The 24,751-nt window shown below is 38.3% G+C and overlaps 1 protein-coding gene across 5 annotated transcripts in view; it reads right to left on the bottom strand.

The window, feature by feature from the left end:
• The window catches only part of myripb (myosin VIIA and Rab interacting protein b), a 360,347-nt gene that overhangs the window by 23,559 nt on the left and 312,037 nt on the right, over positions 1-24,751 (bottom strand). For 3 of the 5 annotated variants that reach the window (XM_062021123.1, XM_062021126.1, XM_062021125.1), the window contains 6 exons: positions 18,370-18,538; positions 16,040-16,566; positions 15,738-15,872; positions 12,538-13,233; positions 3,035-3,217; positions 2,804-2,965 (listed from right to left, as the gene is read on the bottom strand). In XM_062021123.1, the coding sequence (XP_061877107.1) occupies positions 2,804-2,965; positions 3,035-3,217; positions 12,538-13,233; positions 15,738-15,872; positions 16,040-16,566; positions 18,370-18,538 (1,872 nt within the window). Of the gene's footprint in view, positions 1-2,803; positions 2,966-3,034; positions 3,218-12,337; positions 12,401-12,537; positions 13,234-15,737; positions 15,873-16,039; positions 16,567-18,369; positions 18,539-24,751 lie in introns of all 5 variants that reach the window. The other 2 variants (XM_062021122.1, XM_062021124.1) reach the window with 2 other exon arrangements.

Below are 24,751 nucleotides of genomic sequence, written 5' to 3'. Positions count from 1 at the left end.
TGACATATACATTGCTTAAACATTTATCTGCGACTTTCGCCAACAAGATGAGGAAATTGGGCAGTAAAGGATTTTAATACAAACGGTGCATTTTTTTAGTTGGCTGCCTCACATGGACAAAATCGGTTGTCAACATAAGCGGTTGTTGACATAGACATTGCTTAAATATTTACTTGCGACTTTCGCCAACAACTTGAGGAGACTGGGAGGTAAAGGATTTTAGTACCCTCGGGTTGTACGGTATACCGGTATTAGTATAGTACCGTGATACTAATGAATCATATTCGGTATTATACCGCCTCTGAAAGGTAAGTGTCTTACAAGTATCATCCCTGCAGGACAAAGAATAGCTAAACATGCTTCACTACACACCGTAGCTCACTGCCGTCAAAATGTAAACAAACACCATTGGTGGATCTACACCTAACATCCACTGTAATGATACCAAGTAGAGTAGCGTATCTAGTCGATACTACTATGATTACGTCAATTTAAAAAAAAAAAGTTTATATTATGTTTATAAACTCAGGAAATATGTCCCTGGACACATGAGGACTTTGAACATGACCAATGTATGATCCTGTAACGACTTGGTATCAGATTGATACCCACATTTGTGGTATCATCCAAAACTAATGTAAAGTATCAAACAACAGAAGAATAAGTGATTATTACATTTTAACAGAAGTGTAGATAGAACATGTTAAAAGAGAAAGTAAGCAGATATTAACAGTAAATGAACAAGTAGATTGATAATCCATTTTCTACCATTTGTCCTTAATAATGTTGACAAAATAATAGAATGATAAATGACACAATATGTTACTGCATATGTCAGCAGCTAAATTAGGAGCCTTTGTTTGCTTACGTACTACTAAAAGACAAGTTGTCTTGTATGTTAAATATTTTATTTAAGGACAAACTTGCAATAAGAAACATATGTTTAATGTACCCTACGATTTTTTGTTAAAATTAAGCCAATAATGCTATTTTTTGCGGTCCCCTTTATTTAGAAAAGTATCCAAAAGTATCGAATGAATTTTGGTACCGGTTCCAAAATATTAGTATCGGGACAACATTGGTACACACAGGGTGCATTTTTTTTTTAGTTGGCTTACTCACGTCGAAGAAATCGGTTGTCGACAAAAGCGGTTGTTGAACAAAGGGGTGGGAAAAAAACAGATGAGAAGTCTACCACATACTGTAGGAAAAAACAACAACTCTGCCTTTTGCAAACACCGCTAAGCGATATTGATGAGTTTAATGCTAATGTAATATTGGTTGACATAAACGGGCCAATTTTGGTTGTCAAATTTCATATTGACAAAACCAGTTAAAGGCCTACTGAAACCCACTACTACCGACCACGCAGTCTGATAGTTTATATATCAATGATGAAATCTTAACATTGCAACACATGCCAATACGGCCGGGTTAACTTATAAAGTGCAATTTTAAATTTCCCGCGAAACTTCCGGTTGAAAACGTCTATGTATGATGACGTATGCGCGTGACGTCAATGGTTGAAACGGAAGTATTTGGACACCATTGTATCCAATACAAAAAGCTCTGTTTTCATCGCAAAATTCCACAGTATTCTGGACATCTGTGTTGGTGAATCTTTTGCAATTTGTTTAATGAACAATGAAGACTGCAAAGAAGAAAGCTGTAAGTGGGATCGGTGTATTAGCGGCTGGCTGCAGCAACACAACCAGGAGGACTTTGACTTGGATAGCAGACGCGCTATTCGACGCTAGCCACCGACTGCATCGATGATCGGGTGAAGTCCTTCGTCGCTCCGTCGATCGCTGGAACGCAGGTGAGCACGGGTGTTGATGAGCAGATGAGGGCTGGCTGGCGTAGGTGGATAGCTAATGTTTTTAGCATAGCTCTGTGAGGTCCCGTAGCTAAGTTAGCTTCAATGGCGTCGTTAGCAACAGCATTGTTAAGCTTCGCCAGGCTGGAAAGCATTAACCGTGTAGTTACAGGTCCATGGTTTAAAAGTATTGTTGACTTTCTATCTATCCTTCCAGTCAGGGGTTTATTTATTTTGTTTCTATCTGCAGTTAAGCCCGATGCTATCACGTTAGCTGCGTAGCTAAAGTGCTTTGCCGATGTATTGTCGTGGAGATAAAAGTCACTGTGAATGTCCATTTCGCGTTCTCGACTCTCATTTTCAAGAGGATATAGTATCCGAGGTGGTTTAGAATACAAATCCGTGATCCACAATAGAAAAAGGAGAAAGTGTGGAATCCAATGAGCCCTTGTACCTAAGTTACGGTCAGAGCGAAAAAAGATACGTCCTGCACTGCACTGTAGTCCTTCACTCTCACGTTCCTCATCCACGAATCTTTCATTCTCGCTCAAATTAATGGGGTAATCGTCGCTTCCTCGGTCCGAATCGCTCTCGCTGCTGGTGTAAACAATTGGGAAATGTGAGGAGCCCTTCAACCTGTGACGTCACGCTACTTCCGGTACAGGCAAGGCTTTTTTTTATCAGCGACCAAAAGTTGCAAACTTTATCGTCGATGTTCTCTACTAAATCCTTTCAGCAAAAATATGGCAATATTGCAAAATGATCAAGTATGACACATAAAATGGATCTGCTATCCCCGTTTGAATAAAAACATTTCATTTCAGTAGGCCTGTAACCATGTATGTTGACGTCGGATTAAGCTGCCATTGTTTAGCAATAAAAAAAACATGGAGAGTTGGGCGACAAACTGGGTCGACCTAAATGGCAAAATCTTGTTTATGATACGAATGATCGGGACATGCCTAAATAAAATGTTAATTTGTGTACCTGCAGTTCCGACTGTTGGACCTGAGCAGCAGCAGTGGCCACCTGGTCCTCTAGGAAAGCCAGCTCTGTGTCTGAAGTCCCACTGCTGATACTGCGTGCACACTGTTCCAAGTCCCCCAGCTCCCCCTCTAGGCCATACACAGCTCCAGCAGCCAGGTACACCTAAACATGGGGGAGATGTGTTCAAGTGCAACTTGTCACTTGGGAGTAGGACAACGCTTTTGCATTTACATTCTCCTCCATCTTGGTCAGCCTTTGGTCCAGTCTTCTGCTCTCAGAGCTGCTAGAGGCGATCTGTGACTCCGACGGCGTGCAGACTTCCCCTCCCGCCTCGCCAATCAGCTCCTCGGTGGCGTTCAAAACCTTCAACACTTCTGTAGTGATGCTGCAGAGAGAGGCCGCCGAGTACTTCTGCTTAATTTGTAAAAAACACACACAAAGAGACACAGTAAAGGTACACGAAGACAAGAAAACCTACTAAAGCTACCGTTTAACATTTTCATTACTTTCCTAAACTAAATATCAAGTTTCAAAACACTAACCAAAATCAAAATAAAATTCAATAAAAATATTTTTTTATTTTTTTATTTTTTTAAATGGAAAGTTTTCAAATGACAAAAAAATATCTCTATATATACAGGTATATATATATATATATATATATATATATATATATATATATATATATATATATATATATATATATATATATATATATATATATATATATATATTTTTTAAGCATTATCAAAACAAAAACAAAATTATTTTCAAATAAGTGTGAAACTTTTTTAAAAATAAAATTAAAATATTTCTACACTTAAAATTAGAGATGTCCGATAATGGCTTTTTTGCCGATACCCGATATTCCGATATTATCCAACTCTTAATTACCGATACCAATATCAACCGATATCGATATATACAGTCGTGGAATTGTTGTCATGCCCCGCTGGATGCATTAAACAATGTAACAAGGTTTTCCAAAATAAATCAACTCAAGTTATGGAAAAAAATGCCAACATGGCACTGCCATATTTATTATTTAAGTCACAAAGTGCATTATTTTTTTTTTAACATGCCTCAAAACAGCAGCTTGGAATTTGGGACATGCTCTCCCTGAGAGCATTAGGAGGTTGAGGTGGGCGGGGTTGGGGGGGCATGGTTGAGGCGGGGGGGGGGGGGGTGTATATTGTAGCGTCCCGGAAGAGTTAGTGCTGCAAGGGGTTCTGTGTATTTGTTCTTTTGTGTTACGGTGCGGATGTTCTCCCGAAATGTGTTTGTCATTCTTGTTTGGTGTGGGTTCACAGTGTGGCGCATATTTGTAACAGTGTCAAAGTTGTTTATACCTCCACCCTCAGTTTTTACCTGTATGGCTGTTGATCAAGTATGCATTGCATTCACTTGTGAGTGTGTCAAAAGCCGTAGATATTATGTGACTGGGCTGGCACGCAAAGGCAGTGCCTTTAAGGTTGATTGGCGCTCTGTACTTCTCCCTACGTCCGTGTACACAGCGGCGTTTTAAAAAGTCATACATCTTACAGTTTGAAATCAATACCGATAATTTTGAAACCATTACCGATAACTTCCGATATTACATTTTTAAGCATTTATTGGCCGATTATATCGGCAGTCCGATATTATCGAACATCCCTTCTTAAAATGCATTAAAATGTTAATAATTAAATAAATAAATAACAATAGAAATCTTAAAATAACTGTGAGTTATATTTAAAAAAATTAATTAAATACATTTAACAATATATTTTCATGTACTCATTAACATATATATATATTTTTTTACAAATAACCGTGAGTTATATTTTTAAAAAGTAATTAAATACATTTAACAATATATTTTCATGTACTCATTAACATATATATATATATTTTTTACAAATAACCGTGAGATATCTTTTTTTTTTTAAATAAAATAATTATTGAGGAGGAGTTTAATGTCACCAGAGCCAGGGAGGTGTTACTTTACAGAGACTCATCTGACACCAGGGTCTCCTCTGCTTGCATCAAGGTCAGAACTGGGAGGAAGTGGAAGGCACAGGAGGCCGTTGACCAGGCAGAAGCAAGGCTGAGACATGGCGTCTTAGTAGGTGCTGTGGCAGTCGGACGAGCTTGGCTGGGTAGCCACACAAGACCACGCTACGACAAAGCCCAGGGTCGAGATAGACGGCTGATGGTGCAGGGAGAGATCCGTGCAGAGGTTGAGGAAGACAGTGGCCATGCGCCAGCAAGGAGCTTGGACAAATTGGGACCATGCATCTACCCGGAAGATCACCTGGACAGAACTTTGGAAGTCAGAACCAGCAAGACTCAAGTTCCTGATCCAGTCAGTGTATGATGTCCTCCCAAGTCCATCTAATCGTCATTGCTGGGGGCTAGCAGAAACACCTGAATGTCCACTATGCAAGGCACGGGGTTCCCTGGAGCACATCCTGAGCTGCTGCCCTAAAGCCCTGGGAGAGGGGAGGTACACATGGCGCCACGACCAGGTGCTGAAGGCAGTAGCAGACACCATTGGTACTGGAATCCAGCAGAGCAAACACCAGCTCCCAGTCAGGCATAACATCTCCTTCGTCAAGGCAGGGGAAAAACCACAGGCCCCAACCGGACTGCTAGCCACAGCCCGTGACTGGCAGCTTCAGGTGGATCTTGGCAGACAGCTGAAGTTTCCAGAGCGCATAGCAAGGACATCACTGAGGCCAGACCTTGTCTTAACTTCAGACTCAACGTAGCATGTTGTGCTGCTGGAACTTACAGTCCCCTGGGAAGACCGGACAGAGGATGCCCATGAGCGAAAGAAGGCCAAATACCTTTAGCTGGTCGAGGCATGCAGAGAGAGGGGCTGGAGGGCCCGCTGTGAGCCAATAGAAGTGGGCTACAGGGGCTTCCGAGGGCAATCTGTGCATCGAGCATTCAGACTTCTTGGAATCAGAGGGTTGCCAGAGAGAGGAGCCACCAGAAACATCAGCGAGGCTGCTGAGAAAGCCTCAAGGTGGTTGTGGATCAAAAGGGGAGACGGATGGAGTAGTACGCAGCTTGGACACAAGCCGGAGCCTGATCAACCGCGGTTGGGTCGCCCAGGCGAGGATGTATAGAGATCAAAGACCCGAAACACCCAATGAACCTCGGTTCTTTACTGAAGATGTGTCCAAGGTGCACCGCAAGGTGTTTCTCAATCTTGTTTATTAATTAACAAAATGCTTTTAAAATGTGATCAGACAAAAATCAGTCCAATATATTTCTTAAAAGGTATTATGTAAACAAAATAGTTTTCAAATAACTAAAATAAAATACAAAAATGTTTATACTTATACACTTACATGTTACACTTATATAAAACTATATAATTATGACCAAAATTCCAATAACTACATTTTTCAATATTATTAAAATAAAATACATTTCAAAACACTAAGCAAAATTAATACAATTACAATTGTTTTCTACATATATTATTACAAATATGTCAAAGTGAATAAAGGTAAAACCAAAATAAAATAAAAATGAAATAAAAACTATCTAACAAGTATTTAAAGAAACCGGAAACGTTTCAATATATATGTCTTTTTTTGTATATTAAAATAAAAAATATTTTGAGATAATGAAAAAAATAATTCTTAACTTAAAATGACATTCTATTATTTTAAAGCATTTCAGGTTATCATAACAAAAAGAAATTTTACTCCAAATGTTTTTAAACCAAAACTTGATCATCACAAAATCTAATACAATTGAAAACATTAATTTATTATTAAAACAAATATATATATATTTTAAAAAAAAACTAAGCACATTTAAAATACAATTACTATTATTCTGTTCATTTACTATTTAAAGAATAAGCCAAAGTGAATATGTATAACCTACATTTAAATAAAATAAAAACAATTTAAAATATACATTTTAAAAATTGGAATCTTTTTAAATGATGTTAATGATGAAATAAATTTAAGAATATATTTTTATGTATTATTAAAACAATACATATTTTCAAATAACCGTAAGATTTTATGTATCAAATAAAATAATTGTTTACTATGAATAAATAAAATGCTTTTAAAAATGTGATCAGACTAAAAATAAAATCAGTGTAATATATTTATTAAATGTATTATTAAATTGAAATGTTTTGCAAATAACTAACATTTTAATTAAAAAAATACTTACCTGTTATCCTTGTATATAACTATATAAGTACACCCAAAATTCAAACAATATATTTTTTAATATTACTACAAGTAAATAATTTTTGAAACCCTGAGCAAAATTGAAATACAATTACAATAATTTTCTATATTTAGCATTAATAATAAAGGACAACCGAAAATAAAATAAAATAAGAACATCAGAAATTGCAATAATTAAATTAAAGGCCTACTGAAATGACATTTTTTTATTTAAACGGGGATAGCAGATCCATTCTATGTGTCATACTTGATCATTTCGCGATATTGCCATATTTTTTGCTGAAAGGATTTAGTATAGAACAACGACGATAAAGTTCGAAACTTTTGGTCGCTGATAAAAAAAAGCCTTGCCTATACCGGAAGTAGCGTGACGTCACAGGAAGAAGGATTCCTCACAATTCCCCGTTGTTTACAATGGAGCGAGAGAGATTCGGACCGAGAAAGCGACGATTACCCCATTAATTTGAGCCAGGATGAAAGATTGGTGGATGAGGAACGTTAGAGTGAAGGACTAGAGAGGCAGTGCAGGGTGTATCTTTTTTCGCTCTGACCGTAACTTAGGTAAAAGGTCTCATTGGATTCCACACACTCTCCTTTTTCTATTGTGGATCACGGATTTGTATTTTAAACCACCTCGGATACTATATCCTCTTGAAAATGAGAGTCGAGAACGCAAAATGGACATTCACAGTGACTTTTATCTCCATGACATAATACATCGTTGACGCACTTTAGCTACGGAGCTAACGTGATAGCATCGGGCTCAAATGCAGATAGAAACAAAATTAAAAAAAAACCTGACTGGAAGGATAGACAGAAGATCAACAATACTATTAAACCATGAACATGTAAATATACGGTTAATAATTTCCAGCTTGACGAAGCTTAACAATTGAAGCTAACTTAGCTACGGAGCGGCGGCGGGCGTTGTAGCTTTCGACGACACCCCGGCCACCATCAGAGTCGGCAAGAAACATATATTTCCCCAAAGTTACGTACGTGACATGCACATAGCGACACGCACGTACGGGCAAGCGATCAAATGTTTGGAAGCCAAAGCGGTACTCACGGTAGCGCGTCTGCTATCCAGCTCAAACACAACACAACCTCCTGATTGTGTTGCTGTAGTTCGCCACTAACACACCGATCGCACCTACAACTTTCTAATTTGGAGTCTCCATTGTCCATTAAACAAATTGCAAAAGATTCACCAACACAGATGTCCAGAATACTGTGGAATTGTTCGATGAAAACAGAGCAGTTTGTATGGTGACACATTGGGTACGAATACTTCCGTTGCCGTTGTGACGTCATACGTCATCATACATAGACGTTTCCAGCCGGAAGTTTAGCGGGAAATTTAAAATTGTACTTTATAAGTTAACCTGGCCGTATTGGCATGTGTTGCAATGTTAAGATTTCATCATTGATATATAAACTATCAGACTGCGTGGTCGGTAGTAGTGGGTTTCAGTAGGCCTTTAAGTTAATAATATTTTATAATATTTTGTATTTTTAAAACAAAAACATATATGTATACATCTTTTATATTATATTGTGTATTATCGTACACAAAATTATGCTCAATGTGCAGCGCATTCCTTTTTGTAAACAATTCTGATGACTATAGCTGTGGATACATTTTCCATTTTAACGTTTTCAATATTTTCCTAAATTTCAAACTGAAATGCATTGTTAGGGTTATACATTAAAAGTGGGTGTCTATAAAAGTTTGGATATAGCCATTTAGAAGGTGTTGCCAAATATGATAATATGAAAAGTATATTCCACACTTGTTTATCATTACTAATGTCATCATAAGACTGGTTTTCTATGTATTTGAGTGAGTGATGCTCCATCCTGCATGTCTTATTGAGGGGTAAATAGGTTCATAGACAAGCAATGACTAAGCAAGGTAAGAGAGACAGATCTTTTCTCAATACCGAATCATCATGAGCTGGAGCTTTAATCAGTGACTGTATTGATCCCTCTCAGCACACACTGATTTTGTGATAAAGAGCAAGGATAAGATGGAGGAAGATGGTCACAAAAAGATTGAAATTTTAGCAGGCATATGAAGGGGAGCACTCTTTTATTTCCTTGAAAGAAATGTTCTGGGGTCTTCAAAGGTCTGAGAATCACAAAATGGACTTTTTAAGATGTATTGACCTCATGGTTTTTTTAAGAATGTGATTCAGCTTGAACTGAGTAACTTTTTCCAAAAGAGCAGTCATAGCAGTCCTGCTGGTTTGTGACTAATTTGTGACAGCAACTATAAATAGACAATTAGAACATACTGAATGTCACACATGACAGACATGTATTATTCATCTTTATGAGTATTCCTTATACACAAGTGAGTATTCTTGTACCTGCCTGTCCATGTTTGTACCACTCACCGTCCGTACATTATGTACACCCACACTTTTTACTCAAAGAGGTAACTAAAACAATAATATTAGAACAATGTAGTGCTGCTTAAAGGCCTACTGAAATGATTTTTTTTTATTTAAACGGGGATAGCAGATCCATTCTATGTGTCATACTTGATCATTTCGCGATATTGCCATATTTTTGCTGAAAGGATTTAGTAGAGAACATAGGAGAACATACATACGAGAACGACGATAAAGTTGCAACTTTTGGTCGCTGATAAAAAAGCCTTGCCTGTACCGGAAGTAGCGTGACGTCAACGGTTGAAAGGCTCCTCACATTTCCCCATTGTTTTCCATGCAGCTAGAGCGATTCGGACCGAGAAAGCGACGATTACCCCATTAATTTGAGCGAGGATGAAAGATTTGTGGATGAGGAACGTAAGAGTGAAGGACTAGAATGCAGTGCAAGACATATCTTTTTTCGCTCTGACCGTAACTTAGGTACAAGCTGGCTCATTGGATTCCACACTCTCTCCTTTTTCTATTGTGGATCACGGATTTGTATTTTAAACCACCTCGGATACTATATCCTCTTGAAAATGAGAGTCGAGAACGCGAAATGGACATTCACAGTGACTTTTATCTCCACGACAATACATCGGCGAAACACTTTAGCTACGGAGCTAACGTGATAGCATCGTGCTTAACTGCATATAGAAACAGACAAAATAAACCCCTGACTGGAAGGATTTAGATAGAAAGTCAACAATACTATTAAACCATGGACCTGTAACTACACGGTTAATGCTTTCCAGCCTGGCGAAGGTTAACAATGCTGTTGCTAACGACGCCATTGAAGCTAACTTAGCAACCGGACCTCACAGAGCTATGCTAAAAACATTAGCTATCCACCTACGCCAGCCAGCCCTCATCTGCTCATCAACACCCGTGCTCACCTGCGTTCCAGCGACGGTGCGACGAAGGACTTCACCCGATCACAGATGCGGTCGGCGGCCCGTAGACGGAGGAAGTTAAGGTGAGTTCGGCGGCTAGCGCGTCTGCTATCCAAGTCAAAGTCCTCCTGCTTGTGTTGCTGTAGTCCGCCGCTAATACACCGATCCCACCTACAACTTTCTTCTTTGCAGTCTTCATTGTTCATTAAACAAATTGCAAAAGATTCACCAACACAGATGTCCAGAATACTGTGGAATTTTGAGATGAAAACAGAGTTTTTTGTATAGGATTCAATGTGTCCGCATACTTCCGTTTCAACGATTGATGTCATCATACATAGACATTTTCAACCGGAAGTTTAGCGGGAAATTTAAAATTGCACTTTATAAGTTAACCCGGCTGTATTGGCATGTGTTGCAATGTTAAGATTTCATCATTGATATATAAACTATCAGACTGCGTGGTCGGTAGTAGTGGGTTTCAGTAGGCCTTTAACGCCACTGCACACACATTGTTAAAATACCTGAATTGTAAAACTGAATATTGTTAAAAAAAAATTGAAAATATATATCTTATATAATTTTGTAAAAAAATTGCTGAACAACAACATGTAATAACACCAAAACATGGATTGCGTGTAATGTACATGCTGAACTTAAATGCATTAAAATGACCCTCAATTATATTATTTTAAAGCGTTTCAGGGTAACCATTATGTCAAAGTATACCCAAAATTAAAATGAAAAACCCCAAAATAAAATGTATTTTAAAAAAACTAAAACTTTTTTCCAAAACAATTTAAATAGAATACATTTATTTGTGTATTATTGAAACAATAATAAGTCTCCTTTAAATTTTATTTTTTTTCTAAAATAAAATAAAATAATTATTGTTTAATATTAATAAACAAAATGTTTTAAATAAAACAAACATTTTAATAATGTACTTCCTAAATATTTTTCAAAATTAATTAACAATATATTTTTACGTATTAACACAAAATTATTTCTTGATTTTTTCAATAAACAAAATGTTTTACCAGAATAATCATAATTAAAATAATATATTTAATATGTTATATTCATTATCCTATCCACAATTGTGTTCAATGAGCAGCGCATTCCTTTTTGTGTGAAATTATATTCTTGTGAGAGGACTAAAAACAGACATAGTTTTACTCCAAATAACATGTTCTATCAAATATTAATGCCAAAGAAAATACAGAAATGGTCAACTGTATGATGCATTCCTCATCATCACAAAGAGTATAATGACAAAAATTCCAAAAATGGACTATGTCGCCTGCTTCTCTTGTGAGCATGCAGGAAAACATACAGGATATTATACGTGTGTTTCGCCAGTGCAACATGAGTCACCATCTGTCAGTGACGCACACGAATGACAATGGAGTCTGAAGAGCGTCGTGCAGGAATATTTTGGTCATATTCATATCAGGTAAACAGGGAAAGGGGGGGGGGGGCTGGAGCCTATCACAGCTGCATTCGGGCGGAAGGCGGGGTTGCAGCCGAATATTAACAGTTTTGCTCAATAAAGTGCCATCCATATATCCATTTTCTACCGCTTGTCCCTTTCGGGGTCACGGGGGATGCTGGAGCCTATCCCAGTTGCATTCGGCAGTAGGCGGGGTACACCCTGGACAAGTCACCACCTCATCACAGGGCCAACACAGATAGACAGACAACATTCACATTCACACACTAGGGCCAATTTAGTGTTGCCAATCAACCTATCCCCAGGTGCATGTCTTTGGAGGTGGGAGGAAGCCGGAGTACCCGGAGGGGAACCCACGCAGTCACGGGGAGAACATGCAAACTCCACACAGAAAGACCCCGAGCCCAGGAATGGAACCCAGGACCTTCTTATTGTGGGGCACGATCACTAACCACCGCTCCACTGTGCTGCCCAGGTGAACAGATGTGATGCATAAATAAGTCTGCAACGTGACAAGTGAGCGGTTTCACTGCATAGACTTCTCTCACCTGCTGTAAGAGAGAGGAGAGCAACTGGAGCCTTTGCTGTTGCTCCGTGTCATTGTGTTGCTCCTGACCCACGCACGCACACAAGGAAACACACAAGCGAGCCGTGGAGAGCAGAATAAGCGAGGAAATGAGACAAAAATGAGCGGGGACAGACATTAGCAGTAAAGAAGTAAGGGTGAAAGAAAGAGACATCTATTTACCTGGTTATCAGACAGCACCCCCTCCTGGGAAGATGGCGTAACAGCAGGCGAGCTGGCCGCACTGGAGCCACTCCTCCATTCAGCTACCTCCTTGGTCGCGTCTCGTCGGTGCGACCTTCTGTTTTGTCTGTTCCTCCGCTCTCCTCTCTTCTGCTCCCGGTCATCCACCACCTCCTCGGAACTCTTCTCTGATCTCCTCTCCTTCACTTCCCCGCTCAGAAGCGGAGTTTTTACAGCCTGCCTCGCAATCTCTTGTCCGTTGACTTGCAAGACGGGTTCGTTTGCTCTTAATCTGACACTGGACCTGGAATTTTCCCTTTCCATGTCTTTGGGCTTCTGGTTGGCCCTCTGTCGGACACTTTCTTTATCCGTCTGTTTGTGAGCTGCCCACTTCTTATCTTCCTCAGACGAGCTGCTCTCTCTGCTGTTGGTGCGACTCCTGACCATCTGGCTGATTCTGGACCGTAGTTCTTCTCCCAGGGGTTCAGCAGGGACAGACGCCAGTCCCGAGCTGATGTGTTTGGGCCCCGGAGTCGGTGAAAAAGGGCTAGTCGGGTATAATGAGTTCGGTGCAACTTTGTCCAAATCTTGGGGCTCGGGTGTGATGGTGTCCTGGGCCGCAGTGCTAACTGATTCTGGCTGGTCCTCACTTAAGCTCCTCTTCAGTAAGTCATTGAGAAGAAAACCACTGCTCTCCTTGAAAGGACAATCATTCACACACAGAACAGAAAAATATTACAAAACATTAAATTTATTGACAAAAAAGGAATCCACAACTTCATAAATGCGTCAATGCAAGTGCAGACTTCACGGTGCATATATGAGTCTATGAATGGTATAAATCATTCAAGTAAAACCAGAGTGACGGCGTCTTTTTAGTCAATTTTGAACGCCTACTGTCTCCAAGTCGGAGACAATCCGAGGCAGAGTAAGGCGAGGCATCATGGTTTGAGGATTTGTCTGAAAATTGAGGATCCACATCCTACATGCAGCAGAAAATTAGGTTATTTAAGAGAACGGACATACAGAATCAATCAATCAATCAATCAATGTTTATTTATATAGCCCTAAATCACAAGTGTCTCAAAGGGCTGCACAAGCCACAACGACATCCTCGGTACAGAGCCCACATATGGGCAAGGAAAAACTCACCCCAGTGGGACGTCGATGAATATACCAGGGGTGTCCAAATCTTTTGCCCTGGGGGCCACATTGGACTAAAAAAATTTGGTTGAGGGCCGAAAGCCGACTGCATGTAAAATAACATATACATTATATATATATGCATGTACACGTATACACATATATATATATATATATATATATATATATATATATATATATATATATATATATATATATATATATATATATATTTATATATATATATATATATATATATATATATATATCACACACACATATATATATATATATATATATACTGTATATATATATATACCTATATATATATATGTATATATATATACATATATATATATATATATATATATATATATATATATATATATATATATATATATATATATATATATATATATATATATATATATATATATATATATATATATTTATATATATATATATATATATATATCACACACACATATATATATATATATATATATATATACTGTATATATATATATATACCTATATATATATATGTATATATATATACATATATATATATATATATATATATATATATATATATATATATATATATATATATATATATATATACACACACACACATATATATATATATATATATACATATTAGAGCTGCAAATCTTTGGGTGCCCCACGATTCGATTCAATATCGATTCTTGGGGTCACGATTCGATTATAAATCGATTTTTTCGATTCAACGCGATTCTCGATTCATTCAATACATAGGATTTCAGCAGGATCTACCCCAGTCTGCTGACATGCAAGCAGAGTAGTAGATTTTTGTAAAAAGCTTTTATAATTGTAAAGGACAATGTTTTATCAACTGATTGCAATAATGTAAATTTGTTTTAACTATTAAATGAACCGAAAATATGACTTATTTTATCTTTGTGAAAATATTGGACACAGTGTGTTGTCAAGCTTATGAGATGTGATGCAAGTGTAAGCCACTGTGACACTATTGTTCTTTTATTTTTATAAATGTCTAATGATAATGTCAATGAGGGATTTTAATCACTGCTATGTTGAAATTGTAACTAATATTGATACTGTTGTTGATAATATTCATTTTTGTTTCACTATTTTTGGTTTGTTCTGTGTCGTGTTTGTGTCTCCTCTCAATTGCTCTGTTTATTGCAGTTCTGATTGTTGCTTGGTCGGGTTTGGTTTTGGAACTGGATTGCATTGTTATGGTATTGCTGTGTATTGATGTGTTGGATTGATTAATTTAAAAAAAAAAAAAAAAAAAAAAAATTAAATTAAATTAAAACATAAAATCGATTTTTGAAAAATGAGAATCGATACTGAATCGTACAACGTGAGAATGGCGATTTGAATTCGAATAGATTTTTTCCCACACCCCTAATATATATACACACATATATACAGTATATATACATACATATACAGACAGACAACATTCACACTCACATTCACACACTAGGGCCAATTTTAGTGTGGCCAATCAACCTATCCCCAGGTTTCATGTCTTTGGAGGTGGGAGGAAGCTTGAGTACCTGGAGGGAACCCACGCAGTCACGGGGAGAACATGCAAACTCCACACAGAAAGATCCCGAGCCCGGGATGGAACCCAGGACCTTCGCATTGTGAGGCACACGCACTAACCCTTGTATAGGGTTAGGGTTAGCACTAAACATATACACGCACGCGCGTGCGCGCACACACACACGCACACGCACACACACACACACATTTTTTTATATGGGTCTGGAATAAAACATTCTTGGAGAATACATTTAATTTGAATCCAGCTCATTTTGGGCTTGTAACTGATTGTTTTTGAACAACTTTTGATGAGAAATATCACACTTTTTCCAGCAAGAAGAACATCAAATGGGGTCACTGCTCACTGCCTGTGTATGTTTGCATGCTTTCTATGTCTTGCTATTAAAAAAACAATGTACTGTAGTGCTCTATATATTTCATTTGTATTATGGTATACAACAGCAATTCTCATGCATTTTCTGTGTGCAATATGTTACCTGAATGGACAGTGAGTAGTTCTGGCTCCCGGACCTGCTCTCGTTTGATGAATCCCTCTTGCTTTTTCTGCGCCGCCGTGACCTTCTAATTGGGTCATTCTGCCTTTCCTCCGCTTCACTGCTGTCCCCCATCACCTGGAAATGTGGATTGTGAATCAAATATGATTTTATATTACAAAGTGTTTATGATTGCGGTGGTGTGGAAGTGTGCTGCATCATACTGAGAGGTGTTTCTAATATTGTGGTTAGCATAAATTGCCAACCTTTTAATACTTTTGTGGGAAAATGTTAAGTCAACGCACCTTAGGGTTAAAGTTCACGTCCAATGCCCCTGAGAGGAGCGGGTAAGGAGAGAGGTTCTGGTGAAGGTGTTGGTGGTAGAGGGGTTGGTGGTAGGGGTGCAGGTGTGTTTCAGATGCTCCTTTCTTCTTCAGCAAGTTTTGAGGCGCTTTCCGAGGACACGTGGACAACGCCGACGACGCCTCCGAGTCGGAATTCAGGGTCTCCGTGTTTGTGTACTGGCCAGAAGACGGCGAGGTCACAGGCAGGTGCTGCGTGTACGTCCACTCTGGGTCATGCTGCGAGTCCGTGTAGTACGTCTCGTCGGACAGCTTGCGTCGGAACTGTTGCAACGCCGCGCCCCAGCTGCTTTCCTCGTCCTCCTCCGAGTCAGATCCCATCTCGTCGTAGGCCGAGACCACGCCGGACTCCTTCTCCAAGACGCTGAAGACCAGGCTCTTCCTCTTGGTCAGCAGGCTGGGACGAGACAGCTGAGAGCTGTGGAGGGCGATCCAGTTGCCGTCTGGACTCTGGAGGACCGAGGACGCACCTGGTGGATGAACCAGATGAATGCTTCATTCGTGGCAGCAAATAAGCTGTCGGTTAGGAATGCAAGGTAGATGACCACAATGTATCCAAAAAGACACCTTTTGGGACTTTCTCATTCGTTTTAGTGAGCCGGTGAATATTGTGTGAAGTTTGTTTGGGAAATGACAACAATATTAGCACCATGTCAACGAACATTGGCATATACAGCTATGGCCGTAGGATGTAGGCCAGTGGTTCTTAACCGTGTTGGAGGTACCCAACCCCATTAGTTTCATATGTGCATTCACCGAACCCTTCTTTAGTGAAAAATAAAATGTTTTGTTTTTTTTCAAATTCAAGAAAAAGTCATATGTTTTTTTTACTGGTGCACAAAATGAACCGTGCATGAACATCACCTTGTTCAAAGAACAAAACCAACACAGTGAATGAACTCACAACAAATTACACACCTTACACACATTACCATGAATTGATTAACGTGGACCCCGACTTAAACAAGTTGAAAAACGTATTCGGGTGTTACCATTTAGTGGTCAATTGTACGGAATATGTACTGTACTGTTTCATATAATGTATTCTCTTCCTTTGCAATCTGCTAGTAAAAGTTTAAATCGATCGATCAAACAACCTGCAAATCAGATGGAAAATTAGGGGGAACATTGTTGGGTCCGTAACACGCTGATAGGGAGAAGTTTTTTTTTACACGATAAGTCGGATGTGTCTTTACCTCTGTGGCGGAGGCTCCGCCGAACCCCCTGAGGCTGACTCAGTTCGATCGAACCCAGGTTAAGAACCACTGATCTAGGGATAGGCATCTGAATTACCAGAAGCTTGAAATTCGGTACTTTTGTGTGTTTATGTGTTAATAAATGTTCATTTGTTTAATAATGAAATATATTTTTTTATTTAACATTTTAATGGTGAACTGATAATGATAACAGAGCTGTCCAGTTGTCTTGATCGCTTACACTTTTGAGTTTCATTTGCAAATTTTATTTATATACAGTATAGTGGGCTTTGCATGCAGTTGCACTTCTAAGACATTAGATGGCAGTAGTGTATAGACTACAGGGTGTTGCCTCGCTAGGAAGTAGCCTTTGCTAATAAGCTAGTTTTTTGTTGCGTGGTGTAAATATTGTATTTATTACACACCGAACTGTTTTGATTCTGAGGTGTATCTTGGTTGCAGTTTTTGTTACCACATTTGGAGGCGTTGATTTTGCTATGTAAAATAGCTCATGCTAATTAGTAGTACTTCTATAGCAAATCCAATGTAATTTAGCATCAAGCTAGCACATTTTGAAAAAGTAGTGCCTTACTTGATGTTTGAGCGTTTTCTATCAGGCATACTGGCTTTGTTGGCCTTAAAATTTGTAACTCTTCCTAGAGGCAGTTCAACTGGATACACTCAGAGTGCTTGTTTGCCCGCCAAATGTTTGACCTGGACGTGACGTCACGAGCAACAAAGGTATGGGAAATGGCACAGTGAATTCGGTTAGTGCCTATTGCAGAAGTACCAAAATCTGTACCCATCCCTAGTTACACTTGCTGTGTTAATGTACTCAGCACTATTAATGCTGGCTGAGCAGTCAAAGAGACTTAGGGTTTTTTTTGCACAAACTCCAAATCATGATAAAGTTAAAACATTTATTATAATTTATAATACATTTTAAAAGGTCTATATTATTGGCATACTGTTCTAAAACGCAAATTGTGACCTTTGCTCCGCACACAAAGCACCTTAACAAACGGCAAACATCGATAAACCCAACCCAGTGGGATACATGAAATAAAGGGTTATTACTGGAATTGTCCAGCCGGTCGACACTCTTCCAAGTGGGCAGGGATGTGGTCTTGGCCTCCCTCTTCAGAGAGGAGTACTCCTGCAAGCTGCCGCCCGTGCCGACAGCCTCGTCCTGAGGAGCCTTCTCAGGAGAGTCGTCACTGGTGAGGGAGAAGGCTGAGCGTGAGCGCTGCAAATACACACACACATACACACACATACACAAAGAAACAGAAAGGGACATACAGTAAGCACCACATAAATAACAAGAACTGCACCCTTTAGATGGAATAAGAATCTAAAAACCCGGTAGTTTGGATCTGAACCACATTCAATCCCATCAGTGCATCCCCAGGATATAAATTGTAAATAAACTGCAAAATATATATATTTTTTAAGCAAAGTGTCCTGCACAGATTTAATGAATACAATTTAAATGTATTTATTTTAAATACCTTGAATGATAGAAAATTTGGCCCGCAGCTTAACATTTTTTGACCTTGTTCTAAACTGTTTTATTTTTTTAATAATTAGGTATATTGTATATCTAACTACAGTTGTCCCTCGCCACATCGCACTTCAGATTTTTAAAAAGGTCTTATTCTACAGTTTTTGGGTCCTAAATTAGGCATTTTCAAGCAAAATATCAATACCATAGTTGTATTAGAGAAGAGCAAACCAACCAGGGCCCCTGTTCAGTATTGTGGCCACTGATTGGCTCAGCCTCAGGCAGCATTAACATATTGGGTTAAAATAAATTATTTAGATAGCACTTTTCATGCACAGGCAAGTGGCAAGCACAAAGTGTTGTACAAAAAAACAACAACAAAAAAACAATAATAGAAGAAGAAAAGAAAACACACGCATTCACACACACACACACACACACACACACACACACACACACACACACACACACACACACACACACACACACACACACACACACACACACACACACACACACACACACACACACACACACACACACACACACACACACACACACACACACATACTTACTATAACACTATTGACAACAACAAAGCAAAAAAAAACATGGCATGGCACTAAGGATTTGAGGTAAAACGCCGCCACCTTCGAGGCATCAATACTGGAGAAATATTCAAATTAACGCTGTTGGGGGAAAAAAAATAAAAAACACATAAAATAAAATAAAATACAATTATATATATATATACAGGACTGTCTCAGAAAATTAGAATATTGTGATAAAGTTATTTATTTTCTGTAATGCAATTAAAAAAACAAAAATGTCATACATTCTGGAATCATTACACATCAACTGAAATATTGCAAGCCTTTTATTATTTTAATATTGCTGATTATGGCATATAGCTTAAGAAAACTCAAAAATTCCATCTCAAAAAATTACAATATTTCCTCAGACCAAGTAAAAAAAAAGATTTATAACAGCAAAACAAAATCAAAAATTTAAAAATGTCAATTAATGCACTCAGTACTTATGTTGGGAATCCGTTTGCACGGATTACTGCCATCAATGCGGCGTAGCATGGAGGCAATCAGCCTGTGGCATTGCTGAGGTGTTATGGATGCCCAGGATGCTTCAATAGCGGCCTTTAGCTCATTTGCATTATTGGGTCTGGTGTCTTTCAGCTTCTTCTTCACAATACCCCACAAATTCTCTATGGGGTTCAGGTCAGGGGAGTTGGCAGGCCAATCGAGGACAGTAATGCCATGGTCAGTACACCAGTTACTGGTGGTTTTGGCACTGTGGGCATGTGCCAGATCATGCTGGAAAATGAAATCATCATCTCCATAGAGCTTTTCAACAGATGGAAGCAACGTTCCCTCTAAGGTGCGCGCCTGCGCAATTGCGCACTGCTCAAGCGTCCTCTGCTCACAGCAAATATATGCCGCACACCAAATCAAATCCCACCTGAATTCTAAACAAAATAAACACATTTATTCTGTATAATTTTGCAATGCAACTCTGAGTGACAGTGACAACAAACGGCCCTAACAGTGTTCGTCAACACCGTTCAATTGAACACCGTTCAATTATCGTCTATCGAGATGCTTCGGGGACAGGAATTATATCGATCACTTTATTGAGCAAAACTGTTTATATTCGGCCATAACCGCACAAAAACATGAGTAAAAAACTTCTATCTTGAAAAACTAGTCATTTTCTGCCGTACAAACCAGGCCAAAACTAACTTGTCATCAGTCACCAACACGCATAGCACTAAGCCACTGGTGCGTTTATGGCCACACAAAAAGTCGGACAACTCAAACACCACATAAAGTTACACTATGACTCCTCAGTCATATGTGTGCTTATTCTACTGTCATATATTGATTTATATGTTATTTTATTGATATTAATCATGGAATGCTGTTACTAGAGAAAGTTACAGGAATGCACACTTCATCCAATGCTTACATTTCATTGTGCAACATGAGGATGTTTAAAGGGAACTAAATGTGATCTCTGAAAGGGGTAAAAATGATTTCCTAAGCAGGACCCCCACCCAGACATACTGTACAATACTAATCCATAGCTTATGAAAAACAAGATTTCTTTTATTTTCATTACAAGTGGGCCAAATCACTAATATTTCTAAATAATCTCATGAAAATGACTCCTGTCATTATAATAAAAGATTGGTTTGAGACAGGTGTGCTGCTGGTATTGCCACGTGTGATGTTGCTCACATGTGTTCCACTGAATCCTCAGGGAGTTTTTGTGTTTGCTCACACACATGAACAATTAGAGAAAACATTGGATGGAAGCATGTAGTGCTCTAAAATCTCTTGTTACACAGCTGCATTGACTCTGGACTTGATGAAACACAGTGGACCAACACCAGCAGCTGACATGGCTCCCCAAACCATTGCTGACTGTGGGAACTTCACACTGGATTTCAAGCAACTTGAATTTTGCTCCTCTCCAGCCATCCTCCAGACTCTAGCGCCTTGACTTCCAAATGAAATACAAAACTTGCTTTCGTCTGACAACAGGACTCTGGACCACTCTGCAACTGTCCATTGCTTCTTTTCCATAGCCCAAGTCGAACGCTTCTAGAGATTTTAGAGCACTACATGCGTCCATCTGTTGAAAAGCTCTATGGAGATGATGATTTCATTTTCCAGCATGATCTGGCACCTGCCCACAGTGCCAAAACCACCAGTAACTGGTGTACTGACCATGGCATTACTGTCCTCGATTGGCCTGCCAACTCCCCTGACCTGAACCCCATAGAGAATTTGTGGGGTATTGTGAAGAAGAAGCTGAAATACACCAGACCCAATAATGCAAATGAGCTGAAGGCCGCTATTGAAGAATCCTGGGCATCCATAACACCTCAGCAATGTCACAGGCTGATTGCCTCCATGCCACGCCGCATTAATGCAGTAATCCGTGCAAAAGGATTCCCAACCAAGTACTGAGTGCGTTAATTGACATTTTCAAATGTTTGATTTTGTTTTGCTGTTATAAATCTTTTTTTTTTACTTGGTCTGAGGAAATATTCTAATTTTTTGAGATGGGATTTTTGAGTTTTCTTAAGCTGTATGCCATAATCAGCAATATTAAAATAATAAAAGGCTTGCAATATTTCAATTAATGTGTAATGAATCCAGAATGTATGACATTTTTGTTTTTTTAATTGCATTACAGAAAATAAAGAACTTTATAACAATATTCTAATTTTTTGAGACAGTCCTGTATATATATATATGTAGATATATATGTGGTAACATTTTAGTATGGGGAACATATTCACCATTAATTAGTTGCTTATTAAAGTAACAAAGACTTAATTTAGAGTTATTTGGACACTCGGGGAACATATAAGGGTTAGGGTTACTAATAAGCAATAATTCTGAGGTTATTCAGGGAAGACTCTTAGTTAATGGCTTACTGGTTGTATAATAAGACCATGCAGAATAAGGCATTAATAAGTACTTAATAATGACTAATTAAGAGCCAATATGTTACTAATTTGCATGTTAATAAGCAACTAATTATTGGTAAATATGTGTTTCTCATACTAAAGTGTTACCCTATATATATATATATATATATATATATATGCCCGATTGTAGCTGAGATAGGCTCCAGCGCCCCCCGCGACCCCGAAGGGAATAAGCGGTAGAAAATGGGTGGGGGGTGGGTATATATATATATATATATACCTGTATATATAGTATAAAACATAATATAATATATGTAAACATTTTAATATAAATAAAATAATATAAATATTACATTCATTAGTTAATAAAAACATAACATTCAGAGAATATCAATATAAATATGAATGATTAAGATAAAAAAAGGACAATAAAATAATAACATACAGTTGGTTAGTGAAAAGCCTGATTAAAAAGGTGTGTCTTTAGCCTTGTTTCTTTTGTTGTTTTTTTTAAAGTTCAACGCTCTCTGCTGTCCTGAGGCTCTCTGGCAAGCTGTTCCACAGGTAGTGGCTAAATGCTGGATCACTGTGGGTCTTTGTCTGGTATTTGGTAAAGCTAAAATCCGTGAGGGTTGATACGGTAAAAGCAGGTCAGTTAGATAAAGGCGCAAGGCCATTAAGACATTTAAAAACTAATAATAGGACTTTAAAATTTACCCTGAAGCGGACTGGGAGCCAATGCAGCGACTTTAAAACTGGTGTAACGTGCTCCTGCCCTCTGGTCCTCGTCAGCACGCGTGCAGCTGAGTTTTGTAATGATTGTAGACTTCTGATATTCTTTCTGGGAAGGCCAGAGAGCAGGGCATTACAATAGACGACGGGAAATAAAAGCATGCATTAGCATCTCTGTGTTGGCCTGAGAGAGAAACGGGTGGACTCTTGCTATGTTCTTAAGTTCCATCCATCCATCCATTTTCTACAGCTTATTCCCTTCGGGGTCGCGGGGGGTGCTGGAGCCTATCTCAGCTACAATCGGGCGGAAGGCGGAGTACACCCTGGACAAGTCGCCACCTCATCGCAGGGCCAACACAGATAGACAGACAACATTCACACTCACATCCACACACTAGGGCCATTTTAGTGTTGCCAATCAACCTATCCCCAGGTGCATGTCTTTGGAGGTGGGAGGAAGCCGGAGTACCCGGAGGGAACCCACGCAGTCACGGGGAGAACATGCAAACTCCACACAGAAAGATCCCGAGGCCGGGATTGAACTCACGACTACTCAGGACCTTCAAAAAAAATTTGTTGTAATATTTTTAATATGTGGAATAAAAGTCAGCTTGAAATTTTGTATGCTCTAGCTATGAAAATCTTTGATTTCCGATCAATTCTGCGAAAATTAATTTATCGTGGTCATGTTTGTAACCGATTAACAGCGATAAACGAGGGATTACTGTATTTATCTCTTAATCCACACCTTACTGTACTGTTCTGATTTTCTTTTTAATATATTTTCTTTTGTTTTGTTTTAACATGTCCAAAAATAAACTCCTACTACAACTCCTGCTATTATATTATTCAGAAATGTAAATGTGTTTACTTTATTGTGTTACTTCCTATCCCAACTATGTTAAGTTAACTTTCTTAAGAAGAACAAACAATTTAGTTAAAACATTAAATGTGTCCCTGGGTTTTTTTTTACTCAGTCCTGTTACCGTAACTAACATTATACACATTTTGAAAAATGTGGAATATTCCACAAGTCGCATCGTCCACAGGAAGTTGCATCATTCAGATCTCCTGCAGACCGTGGGAAAGCCAAAAGTAAGTTAACTTATTTGTTTTTCTGTATATTCAGTGATAAAATCTCAGCACAGTCTAAAACATTTTCCACATATTTTTGTGAATCCCTATAATGTCCTTTGTGCCAACATTGTATTTATATCTCACTTTTTAGTGAATAGCAACAGAACAATCAAATATCAGCATATAGCAGAGCATCTCAATTATTTTCTGTTACGCCTCCCTGGGAAAAAGAAAACAATTTGCCCCGACTCACTGTCATTACTATAAATAGTAACAAATGTCTATAAAATTGTTATAAATACACTTCTGCATAACACTGCATCCTTATTAAAAAAAAAAGAAAAGAAGAAGAAACAGATTAAGTTACAACAAAGAATCACTTAATTAACATAGTTTTTAGTCTGTAACAGAAAAGATTTCAATCAATCATCAAAGTTTATTTGTATAGCCCTTAATCACAACTGTCTCAAAGAGCTGCACAAACCACAACGACATCCTCGGCTCAGATTTGAAGTGCATCAATTTGCCTGAAGTTAAAAAACAAACGCAATCCTTATTCAAACTGTAAAAAAATGTTTACCAACTTGAACCATTAAATACTGAAAAATACAAATAAATAAACTCAACAAGTAATAATAAATGTAAATTGATCAGAAACATTATTATATATATATATATATATATATATATAT

The sequence above is a fragment of the Entelurus aequoreus genome, linkage group LG15, assembly GCF_033978785.1.
Source record: "Entelurus aequoreus isolate RoL-2023_Sb linkage group LG15, RoL_Eaeq_v1.1, whole genome shotgun sequence".
Lineage (NCBI taxonomy): Eukaryota > Metazoa > Chordata > Actinopteri > Syngnathiformes > Syngnathidae > Entelurus > Entelurus aequoreus.
The sequence above is the reverse complement of the archived record's forward strand: the minus strand, read 5'-3'. Positions and strand labels throughout refer to the sequence as shown.